Below are 17,816 nucleotides of genomic sequence, written 5' to 3' on the forward strand. Positions count from 1 at the left end.
TATTAATTCTATACCCCGGCACCCATCGGCTTCCGTAGAAAAATGCATAGCGGGTTATGCAAATTTTTCTGCAATGATTGTTACTTTCATCACCTGATGAAACAACAAAGAGAGACATTTTATTGTTTATATTTTCATGTATTATTTAAAATTTTTAATTAGAATTAAAAGATTGGTTGTCCCATTTGTTACGTTAAATGGAACAGCCAATGCACCCTTTGACCTTGATGACACTCATTATGCAGACAGGTATTACTAGAAAACCGGATTGAAATAGTTTGCAACAAACATGTATTTATTGCATGATGAAAGCAATGTCAATTTCAAACGATGTATAAGAGGAAAGATCCAGGGAATGTCACTATATATGAAGTTATCGGTATAACACCCGGATGAAACAGACTGTTCATCGTATGGAGCGCCAAATTAACATAAACTCAAATAATTGAAGATATCTTCAATTATTTGAAGATATCATCAATTCAATTATTGCTCTCTTTAATTGAATTAATGCGCGCATTAAATCAATTATTGCTCTCATCAAATGAATTAATGCGCGCTACAATTCAATTATTGCTCTCATCAATTGAATTAATGCGCGCATCAATTGAATTAATGAGAGCAATAATTGATTTAATGCGCGCATTAATTCAATTATTGCTCTCTTCAATTCAATTGATGCGCGCATTAATTCAATTAATGAGAGCAATAATAGATTTGATGCGCGCATTAATTCAATTATTGCTCTCTTTAATTCATTTGATGAGAGCATCAATTTAGTAGAAATATTGCTCGCAATAATTAATTTAGAGCTCGGTTTAAATAATTTGATGATCTCTTTAATTCAATTGAAGATATCTTTAAATCATTTGCAATGTTTTTGTATAAGGAATTAATGCGCGCATCAATTCTTTTAAAGAGAGCAACAATTCAATTAAAGATATCATTAATTCAATTGTGGATATGTTGAATTGAAGATATCTTTAATTATATAGTTGCTCTCTCTAAAAGAATTATTGCTCTCTTCAAATGAATTAAAGATATCATTAATTCAATTGAAGAGAGCAATAATTGAATTAATGCGCGCATTAAATCAATTATTGCTCTCATCAAATGAATTAATGCGCGCATCAATTCAATTATTGCTCTCATCAATTGATTTAATGCGCGCATCAATTCAATTATTGCTCTCATCAATTGATTTAATGCGCGCATCAATTCAATTGTTGATATCACTAATTCATTTGAAGAGATCATTAATTCAATTGAAGCGCGCATAAATTCAGTTGAAGAATTAATGCTATCATCAATTCAATTAATGCGCGCAATAATTCAGAATTGAAGATATCATTAATTATTTGAAGAGATCTTTAATTCAATTGTTGCGCGCATCAAATGAATTGATGATATCTTCAAGTAATTGAAGATATCTTCAATTATTTGAGTTTATGTTAATTTGGCGCTCCATATCATCGTGACGTCAAAAAAACACGTCAACGTCCATCTGCGCGTAAAAAGCGTGAATCTTTACTCATCAGAGAAGTGTGCATAGGAAACACATTTAGTTTAAACATATTTTTATTTCATTATAAATCACATATATCAATATGATTTTGGTCGGTGTCGTCGTAACTATCTGACTATTGCAGTCTGACATCGATGCAGTCTGATTAAAATCATACCTTTCGAAGCTCACTCGATATATGGTCGAGCGAAGTGAGAGGTTTGATGTCTCGTTGTCTCGTTTGCCTTTTTGTGTATGCAGTTCCAAACTAATTGTGCAAGTGCTACGACCTCACGACACGATCCTGACGAATTGTCTAGCTTCGGTCGTCCAGTTGGAGGGCGGTGGCAGTTGTACTAGTCAGTCTGAGGCGTTTGTAGAGACGAGATAGTGTGCTCAGATTGACAGCAGGTTTTCCAGTCAACAGTAACTGCATAGCCCTGTTGCGTGCATTGTTAGGTATCCTAGGCACCCTTTACAAAATGTGAGTAAAGATTTCAATATCAGACAATTCTTACCATGAGAATGAAGAGAAAAACAAGTCTAAGACGCATGAAATGTGTCTCGTGTATCCGTGCTCGTGCCAATCAGGGGTATGCATTAATAGAAAGCATTGTTCGAACGAGTTCAATTAAAAGATAAATTTCAATTCTATACATGAACTACGACACTGTACGCCTACCAACCGACGTAATTAAAGGCCTTGCTGTTCATACTCTCGTGTATTTCCAGAAATTTAATGTACTTCTTATACATGCAAGGTGAAGATAACGAACAATGATCAATCTCATAACTCCTACAAGCAATACAAAATAGATAGTATTTTACATTCCATTTTCATATCTGTCGGAGAACTCCCAGCTGTTAGAATAGTTGTACTATATTCATCAAGATTCATAAACACACCATTCACAGTCATGAGGAAATAGAGGTATTGAGGCAAACACATGTGACATGTAAATAGTCATGCGTGAATTGCGTGAGAACGTACTTTTAGTATATGATATCACCCAACTTGCTACCAATAAAATATTGATAATACTGACGTCAGTAATTTCTGTGATATATATAAATAATTCATTGGCAGCCATTTTTACCAATTGAAAATAACTATTTCCTCATGAATGCGAATGACGAGAGTGAGGTAATCCCAGCCTTGATGCGAGGTCGGACTTCATCTATCAATGGTGGAAGTAGACTTCTGTCGTTAGGTCGAATCCTGTCCGACTAGTTCCATGCCAATTTAACTACGGATTACTCCTTTGCTATCAAGATAAAGGGCTCATGGCGGGTGTATCCGGTCATCAGGGGATACTTACTCCTCCTAGGCACCTGATCTCATCTCTGGTATATCCAGGGGTCCGTGTTTGCCTTACTCCTTATTTTGTATTCTTTAAGATTGATCACTGTTCCTTTATCTCCACTTCTCATCTGTGTACGAAGTGATCAAGTCTTTACATGATTGTCAGTTGTCATAGGTCTAAATTTGTGGTACTTCACCTACAGCTGATGACATATCAATATGAGTGAAAAATTCTCGAAGGGACGTAAAAAACCAAACAATTTCATCTGCTAAATGAATCTTATACAATATTTTTTTAGTTTAGGTGTTATAGATGTGGCCAGGTGAACAATGGTAGTACAGCTGTAATTCGCTTTCTGGATATCTCGGGTCCCCACTTCTTTATTATATCGCTTAGTTTTTGTGACGCAATACGATGCTCGGAGCGTGGGTACCATAAACTATAAGTAGTGCTGTTCTTTCCACCACATGTAAAACCAGCCATTTGAGTGGCTCCACAGACTGCCTTCTTCCTTTCCTTTAATAAACCACTTTGACCACTTGACCGCCATCATCTGGCGTCGCCGGTAGGATTGGATTGATACAAGAAGGCAGCTGTAGAGGATGGGGGTGTAGGGGTGTAGAAGAGCTCAAGACAGAGCTTACTTCCCTAAAGGCGGCATTAAAGGATATCATGATAAAGGAAGAAGGGCTGTCACAGAGGGTTGTGTGTACGCCCAAACAACGTAAACTAGAGAAATATTCTGGACGTGCAGGTGGTGCGTATTCAAGTGTCTATGAGTTTGTTGAGGAGGTCTAGCGGATTCTGAAGTCTCACCCAACAAGCACAGAGGAGTAAGTATATTTCCTAATTAGTCATTTGGAGGTACCAGCCAAGAAGGAGATTCGATACAGGCCATCGATAGAATAAAAAACACTCCGCAGAAAATTCTGACCCTGTTGAAGGAAACGTTTAGAGAGAGGGCAACAACTTCAAAATTGATGGCTGAATTTTATCAAAGTAAGCAGGAACCACATGAAACCCTTAGATATTTCTCGCACACCTTGATGAAAAAGCTTGACCGTGTGTTACGTTTAGACAATATATATGCAAGTGATAAAGACAAACTTTTACGTAATCAGTTTAGCGAAAACGTGTCGGACACCTGGCTGAAAAGAGAGGTGAAAAAGATCATTCGTGCTCGCCCAACTATAACTTTCACTGACATCAGAGAGGAGGGTGTTGTTTTGGCCCGCGATCAAGATGATACTCCAGATTGTCGTCCGCGACAACGTAAAGAACAACATTTCACTGTGTATTCAGAAATTGTGGAGGAAAAAGACCTCAAAACTCAAAAAGTTTATGTCTGAGATGAGGCAGGAGATGACAAACCTCCAACTTGAGGTACAACAGCTGAAACAAGGGAAAAAAGAGAAGACGTGCTATTCATGTCATCAGAAAGGGCACATTAAAAAGAATTGTCCTAACTTGTCTAATAATTTAAACGGGAAGAACCTGTCGTCGCAAGCCGGACGATAGGGAGTTCTACACATTTACAAGGCTCGCTAGTTGGAAACTGTCCTGCTGTTGTGATAGACATTGGTAGTGTGACTGTTAATTGTATTTTAAACCCTGGTTCTATGGTTAGTACGATCACAGAATCATTTTACAATCAGTATTTAAGTGACATTCCTGTCGTACAAGAATACCAATTGAAGTTGCGGGCGGCAAATGGGCTTGAAATTCGGTATGTCGGATACATTGAGACAGATGTGTATGTCCAGCCTGTGAATCTGTGCTTAGAGAAAAGAGGGATTCTGATTGTGAAAGATACACCAGGCAGAGAGATCCCAGGACTCGTGGGAATGAACATCATCAAGGAATGCAAAGACCTTAATGTGGGACGGTAGCACCAAAGTCAATCAGAACTGGATTAATGCGTTCAAGGTATCGAGGGCATTGCACGAGTCGCAGGAAGTGAATCTGTAAAGTCGGGAGAGGTTTTATAAGTTTTATATATGTGAGAGGACCACACCACAAACACTGGAAACTTCCTACAGCGTCTATTTGTATTGAGCCAAGTTCCCTGGTAGAAAGACTCATTGTCTTGAACACTATTGCAGAACAAGGGTCTGATGTTTATGCAGTACCTGTAGCTAATCCAACAAACACAGATGTCTGGATCCCAGCTAAGACAAAGTTAGGTCTCATAAGTGACTGTATTGTGAAACCTAAGTCTATGTCTTGTGTTGAGTTTGTCGAAACGGATGTTTGTGAACAGATGGTTGTGCCTCATGACGACATTGCAGTGGATGAAGGATCTTCTCCCGACTTTACAGCCCTATTACCTTCAGAATTAAGGTGCATTTCTTTTTCAAAGTTACAATGACACATTCATTCAGAATGACTTGGATTTGGGATATATTTCCACGGTCACTCACAAGATAGACATTATTGACAATAAGCCTGTGTCCCATCCATATAGGAGGATTCCGCCAAGTCAATATCAAGAAGTGAAAGAACACATTCAGTCTCTGTTAGACAAATCATCATCACAAAGAACACATTCAGTCTCTGTTAGACAAAACATCATCACAAAGAACACATTCAGTCTCTGTTAGACAAAACATCATCACAAAGAACACATTCAGTCTCTGTTAGACAAAACATCATCACAAAGAGCACTAAAGAACACATTCAGTCTCTGTTAGACAAAACATCATCACAAAGAGCACATTCAGTCTCTGTTAGACAAAACATCATCACAAAGAACACATTCAGTCTCTGTTAGACAAAAACATCATCACAAAGAACACATTCAGTCTCTGTTAGACAAAAACATCATCACAAAGAACACATTCAGTCTCTGTTAGACAAAACATCATCACAAAGAGCACATTCAGTCTCTGTTAGACAAAACATCATCACAAAGAACACATTCAGTCTCTGTTAGACAAAAACATCATCACAAAGAACACATTCAGTCTCTTTTAGACAAAACATCATCACAAAGAACACATTCAGTCTCTGTTAGACAAAACATCATCACAAAGAGCAAGAAGTGAAAGAACACATTCAGTCTCTGTTAGACAAAAACATCATCACAAAGAGCAAGAAGTGAAAGAACACATTCAGTCTCTGTTAGACAAAAACATCATCACAAAGAGCACCATATGCATCACCTATTGTTGTGGTCAGGAAAAAAAGATGGTTCTATAAGGTTATGTGTTGATTACAGGAAACTCAACCAGAAAACTGTAAGAGACGCTTTTCCACTTCCAAGGATAGAGGAGTCCCTAGATGCTTTATATGTTTCCACTCTGTTCAGTACGTGTGACCTCGCTAGTGGCTTCCATCAGATCGCTATGTCACCTGCAGATCAGCACAACACTGCATTCGCCACACCTTTTGGCCTCTATTAATACACAAGAATGCCGTTTGGACTCTGTAATAGCCGATCAATCGTCTAGAGGCTGATGCAAAACGTGTTCAGTCAGCTAGTGCAGCGCAGATTATACTGGCCTGGTTCATACAAGGATATTACATTGTTCTGTAAAAGTTGTGGGCGATGTAGGGTAGTTAAGATGCGGCAACCCAAGGTACTCCTACGGGCCATTTGTTATCATCGAAGCCAAACCAAATAGTGGCTATGGACTTCACTGTATTGGAACGTTCCAATCTAATTAAAATCATATCTTCTTTAACCTTTACACTGTGTAACGGTTAGAGAAGATCTGATTTTAATTAGATTGGGAACGTCCAACCTGTTGAAGGGAGAATGTATTGGTTATGACTGATGTTTTCTCAAAGTTAACCTTTACCATCCCAACCCGAGAACAAACAGCACAAACGACAGCTAAAGTACTCGTGAGAGGAAATGGTTTTTGAAGTACGGGACTCCAGAACGTCTCCATTTGGATCAGAGACGCAACTTTAAGAGTTTACTGATTTTGAACTATGCAAACTTTACAACATTAGGAAGAGTCGTACTACTGCCTATCATCCGGAAGGAAATGGACAGTGCGAACGTTTCAATCGAACGTTGCACGATCTACTTCGGACTCTTTCTCCAAGTCAAAAGAAACGTTGGCTACAAGAATTTATATTTGCATACAATTGTACCACTCATTCTACAACTGGATTCACCCCATTCTTTCTCATGCATGGAAGACACCCACGACTTCCCATTGACTCTCTCTTGAGTGTAGACGGTAAAACTGAGTCCTTTGAAATACCCACCTATGTGGAGACACATTCAGATAGGCTGAAAGAAGCATACAAACTAGCTTCTAAGCGTCTTCAATAACAGGCTGAAGAGGGAGAGAGAAGAGTATCAACTATCCAGTACTGTTGTTCTAGTCCGAAATCGTGGTGTGTCTGGGAGGAACAAGATTCAGGACTCGTGGGGAAAAAGAAATTTTGTTGTTCTTCGAGTTATAAACGACGATGAACACATTTATGAGATTGTGTCAGTAGATGGTTGTGGAGACTCGAAAATAGTGAAAGGGGTAAACATTCGTCAGTTAATTTTCCAGAAAATGAACGACATAATGAACCCATACAAACACCGTGCACATTGGATGTTGTGACATGGAGACAAAGGAACGTGATAACAAGGAAGACTCGGACAGTTCGGGGGATGTCTATAAAATATGTAGACCAAGTCAGACGCAAATCCGCAGATCCGTCCGCACTACTGCAGGGATCCATAGCAACCCGCACCATCTTCCAAAATCAACTACTAAATAGAGGTTGTGCATTGTGTGACCTTACGTGTAGCATGCTCATTTTAGGGGTATTACATTTTGTTAACAAATCGATCAGTGAACTTTCAAGGAACCATATCTATTGTTCAACCAATATGCTATTTGTATCGTTTCTTATTCCTGTTTACTTGTATATGATGTAGTAAATACTTGTATATATTTTTTACTTTTGAATTGTTGAAAGTAACAAGGGACTTTACTACCTCAAGTTGGGTAGTGTGTGGCCAAGTGCACAATGGTAGTCCTTAGTATTTCGCTTTCCTGATATTTCGGGTCCCCACTTCTATATTATATCGCTTAGTTTTTGTGACGTAATACGATGCTCGGAGCGTGGGTGCCATAAACTTCTTTTCACCACATGTGAAACCAGTCACTCACAGGCTGCCTTCTTCCTTTCCTTTAATAAACCACTTTGACCACTTGACTTCGGATTCACAGATAATGGACCATCAGAACCAGTATTTTTATAAATCATAGGTAGGCCTGGTTTACTGTTAATTTCATTCAGAACGAAATATTCATCGAACAAATAAAACCTGTCCTCCAACCCGCCTATGCGGACTAAGCGCTCCTATATATTAGTATATATAATAAGTGTGCAACGTGCAACTAGGAATTCATCAACATTAATGGGTTTGTCATTACAACTGCAGGAATATCGTCTCTTGGAAATGAAAAGTATATCTTCAAGATGCATAAAGTGAATATTTTCAATTCAAAAGTTATCCACAAAACTTGAGCAAGTAGGTCTACTATGCAGAAAGACGGTAGCGGCATAATGAGTTTCATATATAGATATCTAGATCTCGGAGCAGAACGGAAAACGAAGCGAAGGGGACCCGGATTGACGAAGAAGAAATCTAGTCTACTTCGGTGTAAGATGTGTATAGATTTTTAATCTATGCATTGCCCCCGGTCGATGATAATTCATTTTACGCCCACTCCATATGTGCGGGGAAATGCATTTATCACAGTGTATTAAAACCGCAGTGTTTTTGGAGTTGTATATATATAGAAACCACTTCATAGCTGCCACACAACCCTGCTGAACTTCGTTTTGAGCAAATGTCCAGTACACATTCAAACCTATTTTTGTGCTAATGTATACACATATTTAGACGGTTTAACTAGCCACTTGTATGCTTGAAAAAAGAGTTCTTTCTGCGAATTCTGAGTTAAGACTAGTGATGTTTTTTGTTCAGTAAGAATTAAAAGACAACAACGAATACCTACATTAAACATGTAAAACGATAAGAAGCAATTGCCCAGAGACATTGAGCATGCCATTGTTCCTATTACACTTTTTAAAAAAAAATCTTTATTCAAAGTCGAGTTTTGTAACAATAAACATGCACTCCACGGAACTCTTTTTCTTAGTTGCAGGATTTGATATGCATTCATTTTTTGGTATGACTACTTTAGTGAAATTCACATTATTGGATTTCGTGTATGTAAAAGTGTTCTAAAGGTTTATAAAAATCCTGCATAATCATCAAAATACATTTCCTCTGTCGGCATGCACTGTGTGAATATTTCCAACTGAAAAAAGAGAAATTTCAAACATTCATTACTTCGTCCTTCGTTCAGTCGTATAAGAATTTTGGACAGCATTAAATGTAAAGATTTACTCGATCCAAATATTTCAGTTTTCCGATCAGGAAGAGCTTTTACTTGATGAAATTTTTCTGAACAATTCTCAGATATATTAGCTTTGATAGTATAACTACAATTAATTTGATTAGCTAAAATAAACAAGATATGTTTGTAAAACACTGATGTCCCGGACTACAACATAGTGGAACTGTAAGATATTGTAGTGTGTTTGGGGGTGTGTGTGTGTTTTTTTGTTTTTGTTTTTTTATTTCCAAAACAGTCAATGTCACACATGGACATAAAATGACGTCATCATCTGTATACTCACATCATCAATATCTCCCTCAAAGTCATCTAAATCTTCCCCATGTCCTATCTGTAGTGCGCATGGCCTGGATTGGATTTTACCTTAAACAAGACACGTGCTTGTGAATTACTATATGTTATAGAGCGTGGCCACATTCATTTGTCTAAAATATTACCTTGGTCGTAATGAATGACCTTGACCTTTTTTCAAAGACATAGTTTTGACTTTGAACTATCAGGTATGAAGTATCTCTATCCTATATAGATGTGGAGAAAGATATATACATGTATATATATATATATATATATATATATATATATATATATACAGAGACCAAAAATGTGACCTGGCCTTAGATCTTGTATAAAAGTTTAAATCATCCCTTCTCACGTACTTCTGTAACACTTTTTTTTCTGAAGATAAATATTCAGAACTATTGTCAATGTCATTCTCGCTGGGGTATTTTCATTTTCACACAATTTGCCATTCGAGCACAATCGACATCTTGGAACTCAAGTAAACTACATACCTCCATCCGGAATCCATCGAGTGACCTTTTCAGTATTCACTGTGCCTTGAAGACGGCCGAGGTTATAGGAATATTTCACGTTTTTCCATTCAGTTTTCTGTAAAATATAACGATTAATAAATTCGAGGACAGGGCGTTTCTTGTCGGATCTTTGGATTAAGGCTGTTGGTTCAATGGAAACAGTTTGGTCAAAGGATCTAGTACTTGTCCCAAAACGTATCGTAATTCGGTAACCTTCAAGACTGTCAATGAGAAGAAAATTCACTTCGCAATGAAGCCATGTGGATTTCAAAGATGTTAGAGAGTTCTTACCAATGGAATGGTTTTAGACATTCTCGATTTAGAGTATCTACGAATACTCATCATATGTGCAGTGACTGGTGCGACATTTTACGATATTGGACTGAGTGGTCCAATATCGAATTTGACGGGGAAATGTGATAATTGTTCATTAAAATATTGAAACTGAACGTTTAACGTACAGATCAAGAAACGAGACTACAAGGACTTGTGGAAAATAAAATGAAATAAATAAATGAATTTTCTATAAATCGCTTTTAAAGTCTTCTGGGTACCAAAACGTGTCGCCATCAAACAACTTTAAAAATGATTTTACAAAAGATTCATATCTTTATTTTCCACACTCTGGAAGATGAACCCTTGCGCACGAGTCCAACAAAGAAAACTTAATTAAACATGATGTGTTTGTGAAACACGATGCCCCCAAGCGTGTCCTCGTGCAATTATGCAAATTTAATTTTGACCTTGATAACAGATCAATAACAATGACCTTGACCTATCAATTTACCAAGAGATCTATTTTGTATACTTCAAAAGTTGACACCCTGAAACAAAAAGACAAGCACACTCCCTCCCCCATAAAAATGCCCTTGTCGAATTGCAATTAACGTAATTTAAAAATATGTTTGAAAAGTTTGAGAGCATCATTGACCTTTTTTCGGTGTTTGAATTAGAAGGTTGTTTTTGTGATTTTGCGATATTTCGTAATCTAATTCTCTGTTATTGTAGTTTTAAAGATATAATTACCTATACTGATTTAAGTGCTAAAAGTATCTTTTAAAATTTAATATTGCGGACACATTGAAAGTCAATTCAATTCACAATAGAATTTGCATAGCTCACCGGTTTGGGTAGTTCTAATTGAGTATAATCTCCATTTTCAGTTTGAGCTCCAAAGATGATACGATCCTTGTCTTTTGCAATAAGTATGGACGCATTGTTTCCACAATCTGCATTACTAATAATAGCCTGTGGGCGCCCGGAACTGTTGGTCGAGTCCCGGAAACGAATTTTCAGCACTACTGAATCTCCGTAGTCCACGTTGGAAAGTTGGGGCACGCGCAAACGACTGCTTCCAGAAAATTTAGCCACTCCCCCAGAGAAAGACACGTTGTTGTTGACTATATAGACTGGTCGTTTGTCGCGCTCATCTTCAAATCCATCCGAGAAGTTCAACTTTACTTTCGATACGCACTCAGCAGCTGCAAGTGAAGATAGCAAATTTCTAAAAACATATTATGTAATGTAAACAAACTTTAAATATACCTATCCAACAAATGATATTCTCAAGTGAGCCATGTCATTCATGTCTAATGCCTAAATAAGACAACCAGATTCACAAATACTCGCGAAAAAGAGGATCCCGCGAATATTGTGTTCAGGCATCTCGCATTCGAATGAAAGTTGGTTTAAAGCATATTGAATGTATTTATCACTCGCTGGATAATGGCACTTCTGGTCAGAACTTCTAAGAAAATCATGCTCTATATACAACTTTCCGTGTTAAGAAAATAGCTATTTTGCGAGTCACATATGCTTACGTGTGTTCTTGATGAACATTTATTTTAAATATCAAAGATACCGGCGTTTTAAAGGGACATGGACGTGATTTGAGCAGAAAATTTTCAAATTTTATTTCTTCTATTTTCTAATGTTTATAATGTTTAACTAAGGTATTTCTAATGATCAGCAAAAATTTAAATGTCAGTAGTTAAGGTACATGGGAGATACAGAGGTCATAAGTCCATGTTTTTGTTTACATATGTTAAATAAGCTAGTAAAATTAGTTTAAAGCAGATTATTTCAATTCATAAGTGAATTCTTAACACAATTAAATATTTTTTAGTGTTTGGCACATCTCCTTTTGTTTTAAACGTGCTACTTTCTATTAAACAGTCTAATGTAAACAAAAACATGGCACGAGCCCTGTTTACATAGCAAAGAATTGAAAGTGCTGTATCTCACTTGTAACTCAACAACTGATATTCAAATTTTGGTTGACCATTAGAAATACTTTAATTAAGCATTGTAAACAATAAAAATGGAAAAATAAAATTTGAAAAATTTCAGCTCAAATCGTGCCCATGCCCCTTTAAAAGATAGTTCTGTGCATGCATTATTCGGATAACACTAACTTTTGTTGGAGGAGAATGGCACTGTAGTGGTGCATTCACAATCGGACTGGCTGTATTGCGTCCCCGGAGCACAAGGCATCTTAATCCAGCCATAACGCTCCACGAACTGTTCAAAGCTGTTAGAATCTCCTCGGACTGGCTTCTTGTCACAAACTATCAGTTACATCATGGAAAGTACATAATTGATAAGTTTGTTGTGTGCTTTTTTGAATATCGTATTGATGAATTAATGAGTTATCAAATAGCAAAACTTCAAAGAAACACCACCGTACATGGATGACTTACCAGGTTTTCGTGGTTTAATTGTCCGTTTAGGTTTCAAAGCTGAAATTGGTCAAATATGATGACTGTAACAATCATATAAAACACAATGTATAATCTTTCGGATCTATTTTTAGATTTAAAATCATTGCAGACTGGAAATACCTGGAAGCGAAAGTTTTCTCAAGGGCGCGTTCTTTTTAGAATCCATTTTATCAGACAAAAGCGCTCTAGGATTCAAATGCTGTGTTGGACGAGGTGGACAAGGATCCTTACAGCCGTTGTCCGGAAGACAACCGATTCCGGAATGATAGGAAGTGCCATACGGACAGCACATCGGAATTGACTCTCCGCCATCACATGCCCAGAAAGACCGACAGCTTCCTGGGAGGTCGTAGGTTAGTACTTCCGGATCCAGACAGCGGTCTGAAAGAAATAAACTTTTAATTAAGTAGAAGTAAGCTAATACAAACTTGATATATGAATGTTTGATCGTTTGAAGTAAGCCAATGGTGTTTCTCTATGATATACATATTCTATTAAAAAACAATTGATAATCTTAATAAAAAAATTCACGATGAAAATATTTTGATAGCTTACTTCATTAAATAAAAAGTTTATTTCTTGGTGAGGTTCATAAAAACAAAAAAATAGTAATTTTCTTTTATTCAAAAATTCAATTTTCGATAGCCGAGTTTTAGCAATGCATACAATGCAAAGAAAAAGCATTTTGAAAATGCCGATATACAAAAAACGAAATAACATACGTTGTACGTTAATCATATATATGTATGTACATGCTATTGATTGCTTTTATGATGATTGTGCTGACTTTAAGTCTTTAAAAATGGGAGAGTTTAATCAGTCACTAGCGTTACTCCTGTCCTCGCTTTCGCTGCTGCTATTGATGTCACGTGACTTATGGTGTGTCTTTCTATGTTTTCGTTTTGGTCGGTTAGATACCTTTATCTTTTGGAACAGGTAAATATAATTATCTCGTAAATGAAGTCGAAACTTCTTCATCAGATAATAAAACTTTTTGGATTTTAGAAATCCTCGGCGGATACGAAGTCTTTGCTCACCAGTGGGACATTTGACCTTATGTGCAGGCTGACAGGTCAATGATGCTTGGTCCCAAAAGTTTCCCCATGGACATTCCTGGTACGACATTTTTTTCAGACCATTAATCCCGAAGTAACATTGAATGAACTTAGAGCAGTCAGAAGGGTGTCGTGTAAATCCAGCGCCATTAGACATTTTACAGCTGTCGCATGGATCTGTTAGACAAAATAATTTACATCTACATTTTGATATGGCAACATGTAAAATAAGAAAATATGGGAGACGGTAAAAGGTTAAAAGGGATGATAAAGAGCGTATGTATTTACAAAAAGTATTTGCGTCGTACAAAGGCTGTCATACTTACTCTTTGGCTTTTTGGTGGTGGGTGGTAGAGTGGCTGTAGTGGTTGTGGTGGTACTCGTGGTCGTCGTCGTTGTTGGACACACCTGTTGAATGAAAAATAGACATTCAAAATTGACCAATATAATACATTTAAGAAAAAAGTAGAGAGGAACCCAATCTAATTAAAATGAGACTTATTAGATCCGCGTCGTGTACTCTGCGCAGAGTATATGGCGCAGATATAAGAAGTCTCATTTTAATTAGATTGGAGAGGAACCGTGTAAGAAGGATTAGATACCTGGACAACTAGAGAAGAGAACACGTGTTTGAGTTGATCAAAACTGGAGACAGAAAGGACCCTAGTTCCATTAGAAGCGATGGATTTCAGTTCATTTTCAGCAATCAGATTCGACACACCCACTGCGTACAGTTTGATGCCCTCTGTCCTGGCCAGCTCGCTCTCTTTGGCGGTATCCCTAGGGTTTTTGGACATCCCGTCCGTGATGATGACTCCTACTCTAGGAACACCAGGACGACCTTGAGTGGAGAACATTTTACGCAGTGATTTGATTCCTGAAAAAAAGTAAATATTAATGAGTAAAAGAGATCATTGGGTCCTTTCAATAAACGAGTGGATTCTAGATAGTTGCATTTCCCTTCTTTACATATTTCTTTTTACTGGAAATCAAGATGTCTTTGGTATTGTTTCTCAATGGATATTAAGTACCCAAGTCTGTTCTTGTTCCATCTCTTGGGTGCTGTAAAGCAAGGATTTTATTTCTCAGTTGTTGTCTGTTTGCACTAAGTGGTATCTCGGCCGCAACGTCGGTGCTAAATAAAACGAGACCAAATCTAGCTTGGTCTTTCGCCAACTGTAGTCCATCCATGAGGTCTACCAGAGAACTCTTCAGGGTCCGGAAGTCACGAGATGTGATACTGTCTGATCCGTCAACAACGGCGACAACATCTAGAAGATTCCTACAACCTGAAACAACAAAAGCACGGTTTGCAACTAGCAGTGAGTGAATTCTACATTGTCATTTTCTGTTATTGGTTCATATATCCAGTGAAGGAGTCGATATATTAAAGAAACCCGAAGAATCATCAAACTGTAACGATTTCTGTATGGCTTTTCAAACAGATACATGTATAAAATGAAATGCAAATTATTTATATTTCATTTTATAAAATGTTTGAAGAGCCATCAAACGCAGAAAGTTTAAATGAATTTTGAGTTTTGTGAATCTGGAATCTTGACTTTTTAATTGGGCAACACGAACAATTAGATTGTCAAATTTTCGTCTTTCTTATATAGACGATCTCAGAAATTCTGATTATGTTTTAAGTTAGCAATCACTACTCTTCCTGAGACACATTCATGATGTACATGTATGATACTGTTTCCGAGTCAAGGTGGTCCGACTCTAAGGTGGTAAAAGGGCAAGACAAATGTCTTCTTTCCACAGTGAGACTACAATGGCATTAATATTAACGACTACAAGTGTCAGCATAACTAATAGAATTTTTTTGTATCAACAATTACAAGAGTTTCGATAATTAATATGCTTAATTCCCTAGCATAGCTAATGAAAGTGCCATCTTTGATTGGTGTAGGAAATGTTCCTTATGATTTTCAGTTCTGTGTACGGCTATTTTGAAAGACAGAATGATATTAGATATCTCTCTAAAGTCTACTTTCGGTGGACAATGGACAAAAAAGAGCAAAAGAAGGACACAAATCTCGGCTTGTAAACGGTGTTATGTCATTAATCGAACAACAAAACAATATTTCAGAAATGTGCTGTATCCAATGTTTATTTTGGCATGCACAAACAAAGCGAGCAAAGTGTGTATACGCATTACAATATTTAACACAAATGTAAAATATACAATGCGCATTGTACTACTATGCCTAAATAACAATCATGCCGACATTAGTGACAATCACGTTTAAGAAAACTCCATGGCTATTGATATCTAGAAGTGACTAAATGGAGCGGTCCTTCGGATAAAACCGAGGTCCCGTGTCACACCTGCTGTGACACGATAAAGATCCCTCCCTGCTCAACGGCCGTAAGTGCCGAGCATAGACCTAAATCTTGCAGCCCTTCGCCGGCAATGGTGACGTCTCTATATGAGTGAAAAATTCTCGAGTTGGACGTTAAACAAATACGATCAACCATATCTGCATGTGATGTTTGTTTAATGAAAACATCTTTGTTGTTTTAGATTCCCTAGCACTTTCCGTATTATAAATAGTTACTAGTATGGCTGGGTTAACAACGTATTCAGTGTGATATTCGGCATGATAATACACTACTGTATTGTCCTATCACATTTCAGATTGTAAAGTTTTTCATGTGAAAATATCAACATTTTGTCAATAATAAACCTATGCTGTTTCATTGTTTTTCATCTGACCTTTCACCTTGCTATGAAAACATCTGTTCGTAAAAGAAGTTTCCCATTGACTTTATACTCGCAGGGTACAAAGTACCAAAAATTCAGATAATAAAATTCTCTGAATCTAGATCTCGTATATAAAAGAATATTAGTGGCCCTTTGTTGCCTAAGAATGTTATAAAAAATAAATAATTTAAAATATATCACTAAAAGCATGTTAATAATAACTTGTAGTAACTGATACTGGAATAAAACATGTCAGTGAGTTTTGCAAGCATGCAATTCAACGAACAAAGATTTCTTATTCGAAAAAAAAGAGACTAAATTTACTCTAAAAGCTCTACTGAACGTTTTAATTAAAGACCCAATCAGTGATCGAAATCAACCATCGGTTAAGACTGATGCTAAAAAACACTAAGATACATTCCCGCTAACTTAAGAACGCGTCAGTTTGTCTTCATTGTACATTCTTATACATGTATATGTGATCCCTTTACATGTACACAGAAGGTATATTGGAAAACATTTCAATCGGTGAATATATACAAGGATTAATGGTAATCTAGAATGTTTCCAAAGTTACAGATGTCTACTAAAATGTTGACACATACAATAAAACAGAAATAATGGGGTATCCGAGTATGTAAATTTATTTTTTAAATGTATGAATTACCTTTCTTTTAAATAATGTAATGATTAAAATGCAATTAAAGAATGAAATACTAAGAATAAAAAACTTTGACAACCTTTGTCAAATTACCTTGATTTGATTTCACTGTTACCGGAGATTCGGGAAGCTGGATTCGGATACCTCCAGGATTGGGAATGGATTGACAAGTTCCAAAAAAACCAAGCAGTATTAAAATGAAACTCATTTCTTCTACCAAATAGTGTCACCGTCTCGTTTATTCCCAACCAGAATGTTCTCTGTTGTGCCACCACGATAGAACATTGCTAGTTCTGGCGCAAGGAGTGGACTTTTTGTCCATGCTGTCGACAAATTACAACCGAAAGCAATTACTGTTTTACAGGTTAAGGAATTAATTAATGTTCGCCATAATTAGTGGTCGGTTGTAATGGACACTATTTGTTCGTTGAGCATTGTTTTCAGGACTAACTCGATATTGTGTTGTTTCCCGCATGTTATACACGATTTTGAGTACCACGCTCCGAACTGTCACGGGTAATGTCCTATGCTGAATGCTTTTCATAAAATAGCATTGAATAAACGGGAGAAGTTTGAGAACATTAATTCTGATGCATGTAAGAAATTAACAACAATTAATTTAATTATTTATTTCCTATATGGCCTTGTATCCGCATATTTTTAT

General features: G+C 36.9%; 1 protein-coding gene across 1 annotated transcript; it reads right to left on the minus strand.

Annotated features, from left to right (window-relative positions):
- Window positions 1-8,859: 8,859 nt before the first annotated feature.
- Window positions 8,860-17,589, minus strand: LOC125647277 (protein PIF-like). The gene is made up of 12 exons (XM_048873963.2): window positions 17,246-17,589; window positions 14,810-15,067; window positions 14,381-14,655; window positions 14,105-14,186; window positions 13,761-13,955; window positions 12,844-13,104; window positions 12,703-12,741; window positions 12,418-12,570; window positions 11,126-11,484; window positions 9,983-10,079; window positions 9,475-9,554; window positions 8,860-9,092 (listed from the first exon to the last, which is right to left on the minus strand). The coding sequence occupies exons 1-12, from the start codon at window positions 17,358-17,360 to the stop codon at window positions 9,024-9,026; spliced, it is 1,983 nt and encodes a 660-aa protein (XP_048729920.2). The 5' UTR covers window positions 17,361-17,589; the 3' UTR covers window positions 8,860-9,023.
- Between the last annotated feature and the right edge of the window lie 227 nt (window positions 17,590-17,816).

Source organism: Ostrea edulis, chromosome 6, assembly GCF_947568905.1.
Source record: "Ostrea edulis chromosome 6, xbOstEdul1.1, whole genome shotgun sequence".
NCBI classification, from domain to species: domain Eukaryota; kingdom Metazoa; phylum Mollusca; class Bivalvia; order Ostreida; family Ostreidae; genus Ostrea; species Ostrea edulis.

What these genes read in the sequence shown, in the direction of transcription:
- LOC125647277 (XM_048873963.2), bottom strand. Translation starts at nt 17,360, where the DNA reads ATGAGTTTCATTTTAATACTGCTTGGTTTTTTTGGAACTTGTCAATCC. An exon ending in TCTCTTCTCTAGTTGTCCAG is followed by an intron (nt 14,187 to 14,380) that starts GTATCTAATCCT and finishes TTCATTCAACAG; the next exon opens with GTGTGTCCAACAACGACGAC. An exon ending in TTGAGGGAGATATTGATGAT is followed by an intron (nt 9,093 to 9,474) that starts GTGAGTATACAG and finishes CTCTTTTTTCAG; the next exon opens with TTGGAAATATTCACACAGTG.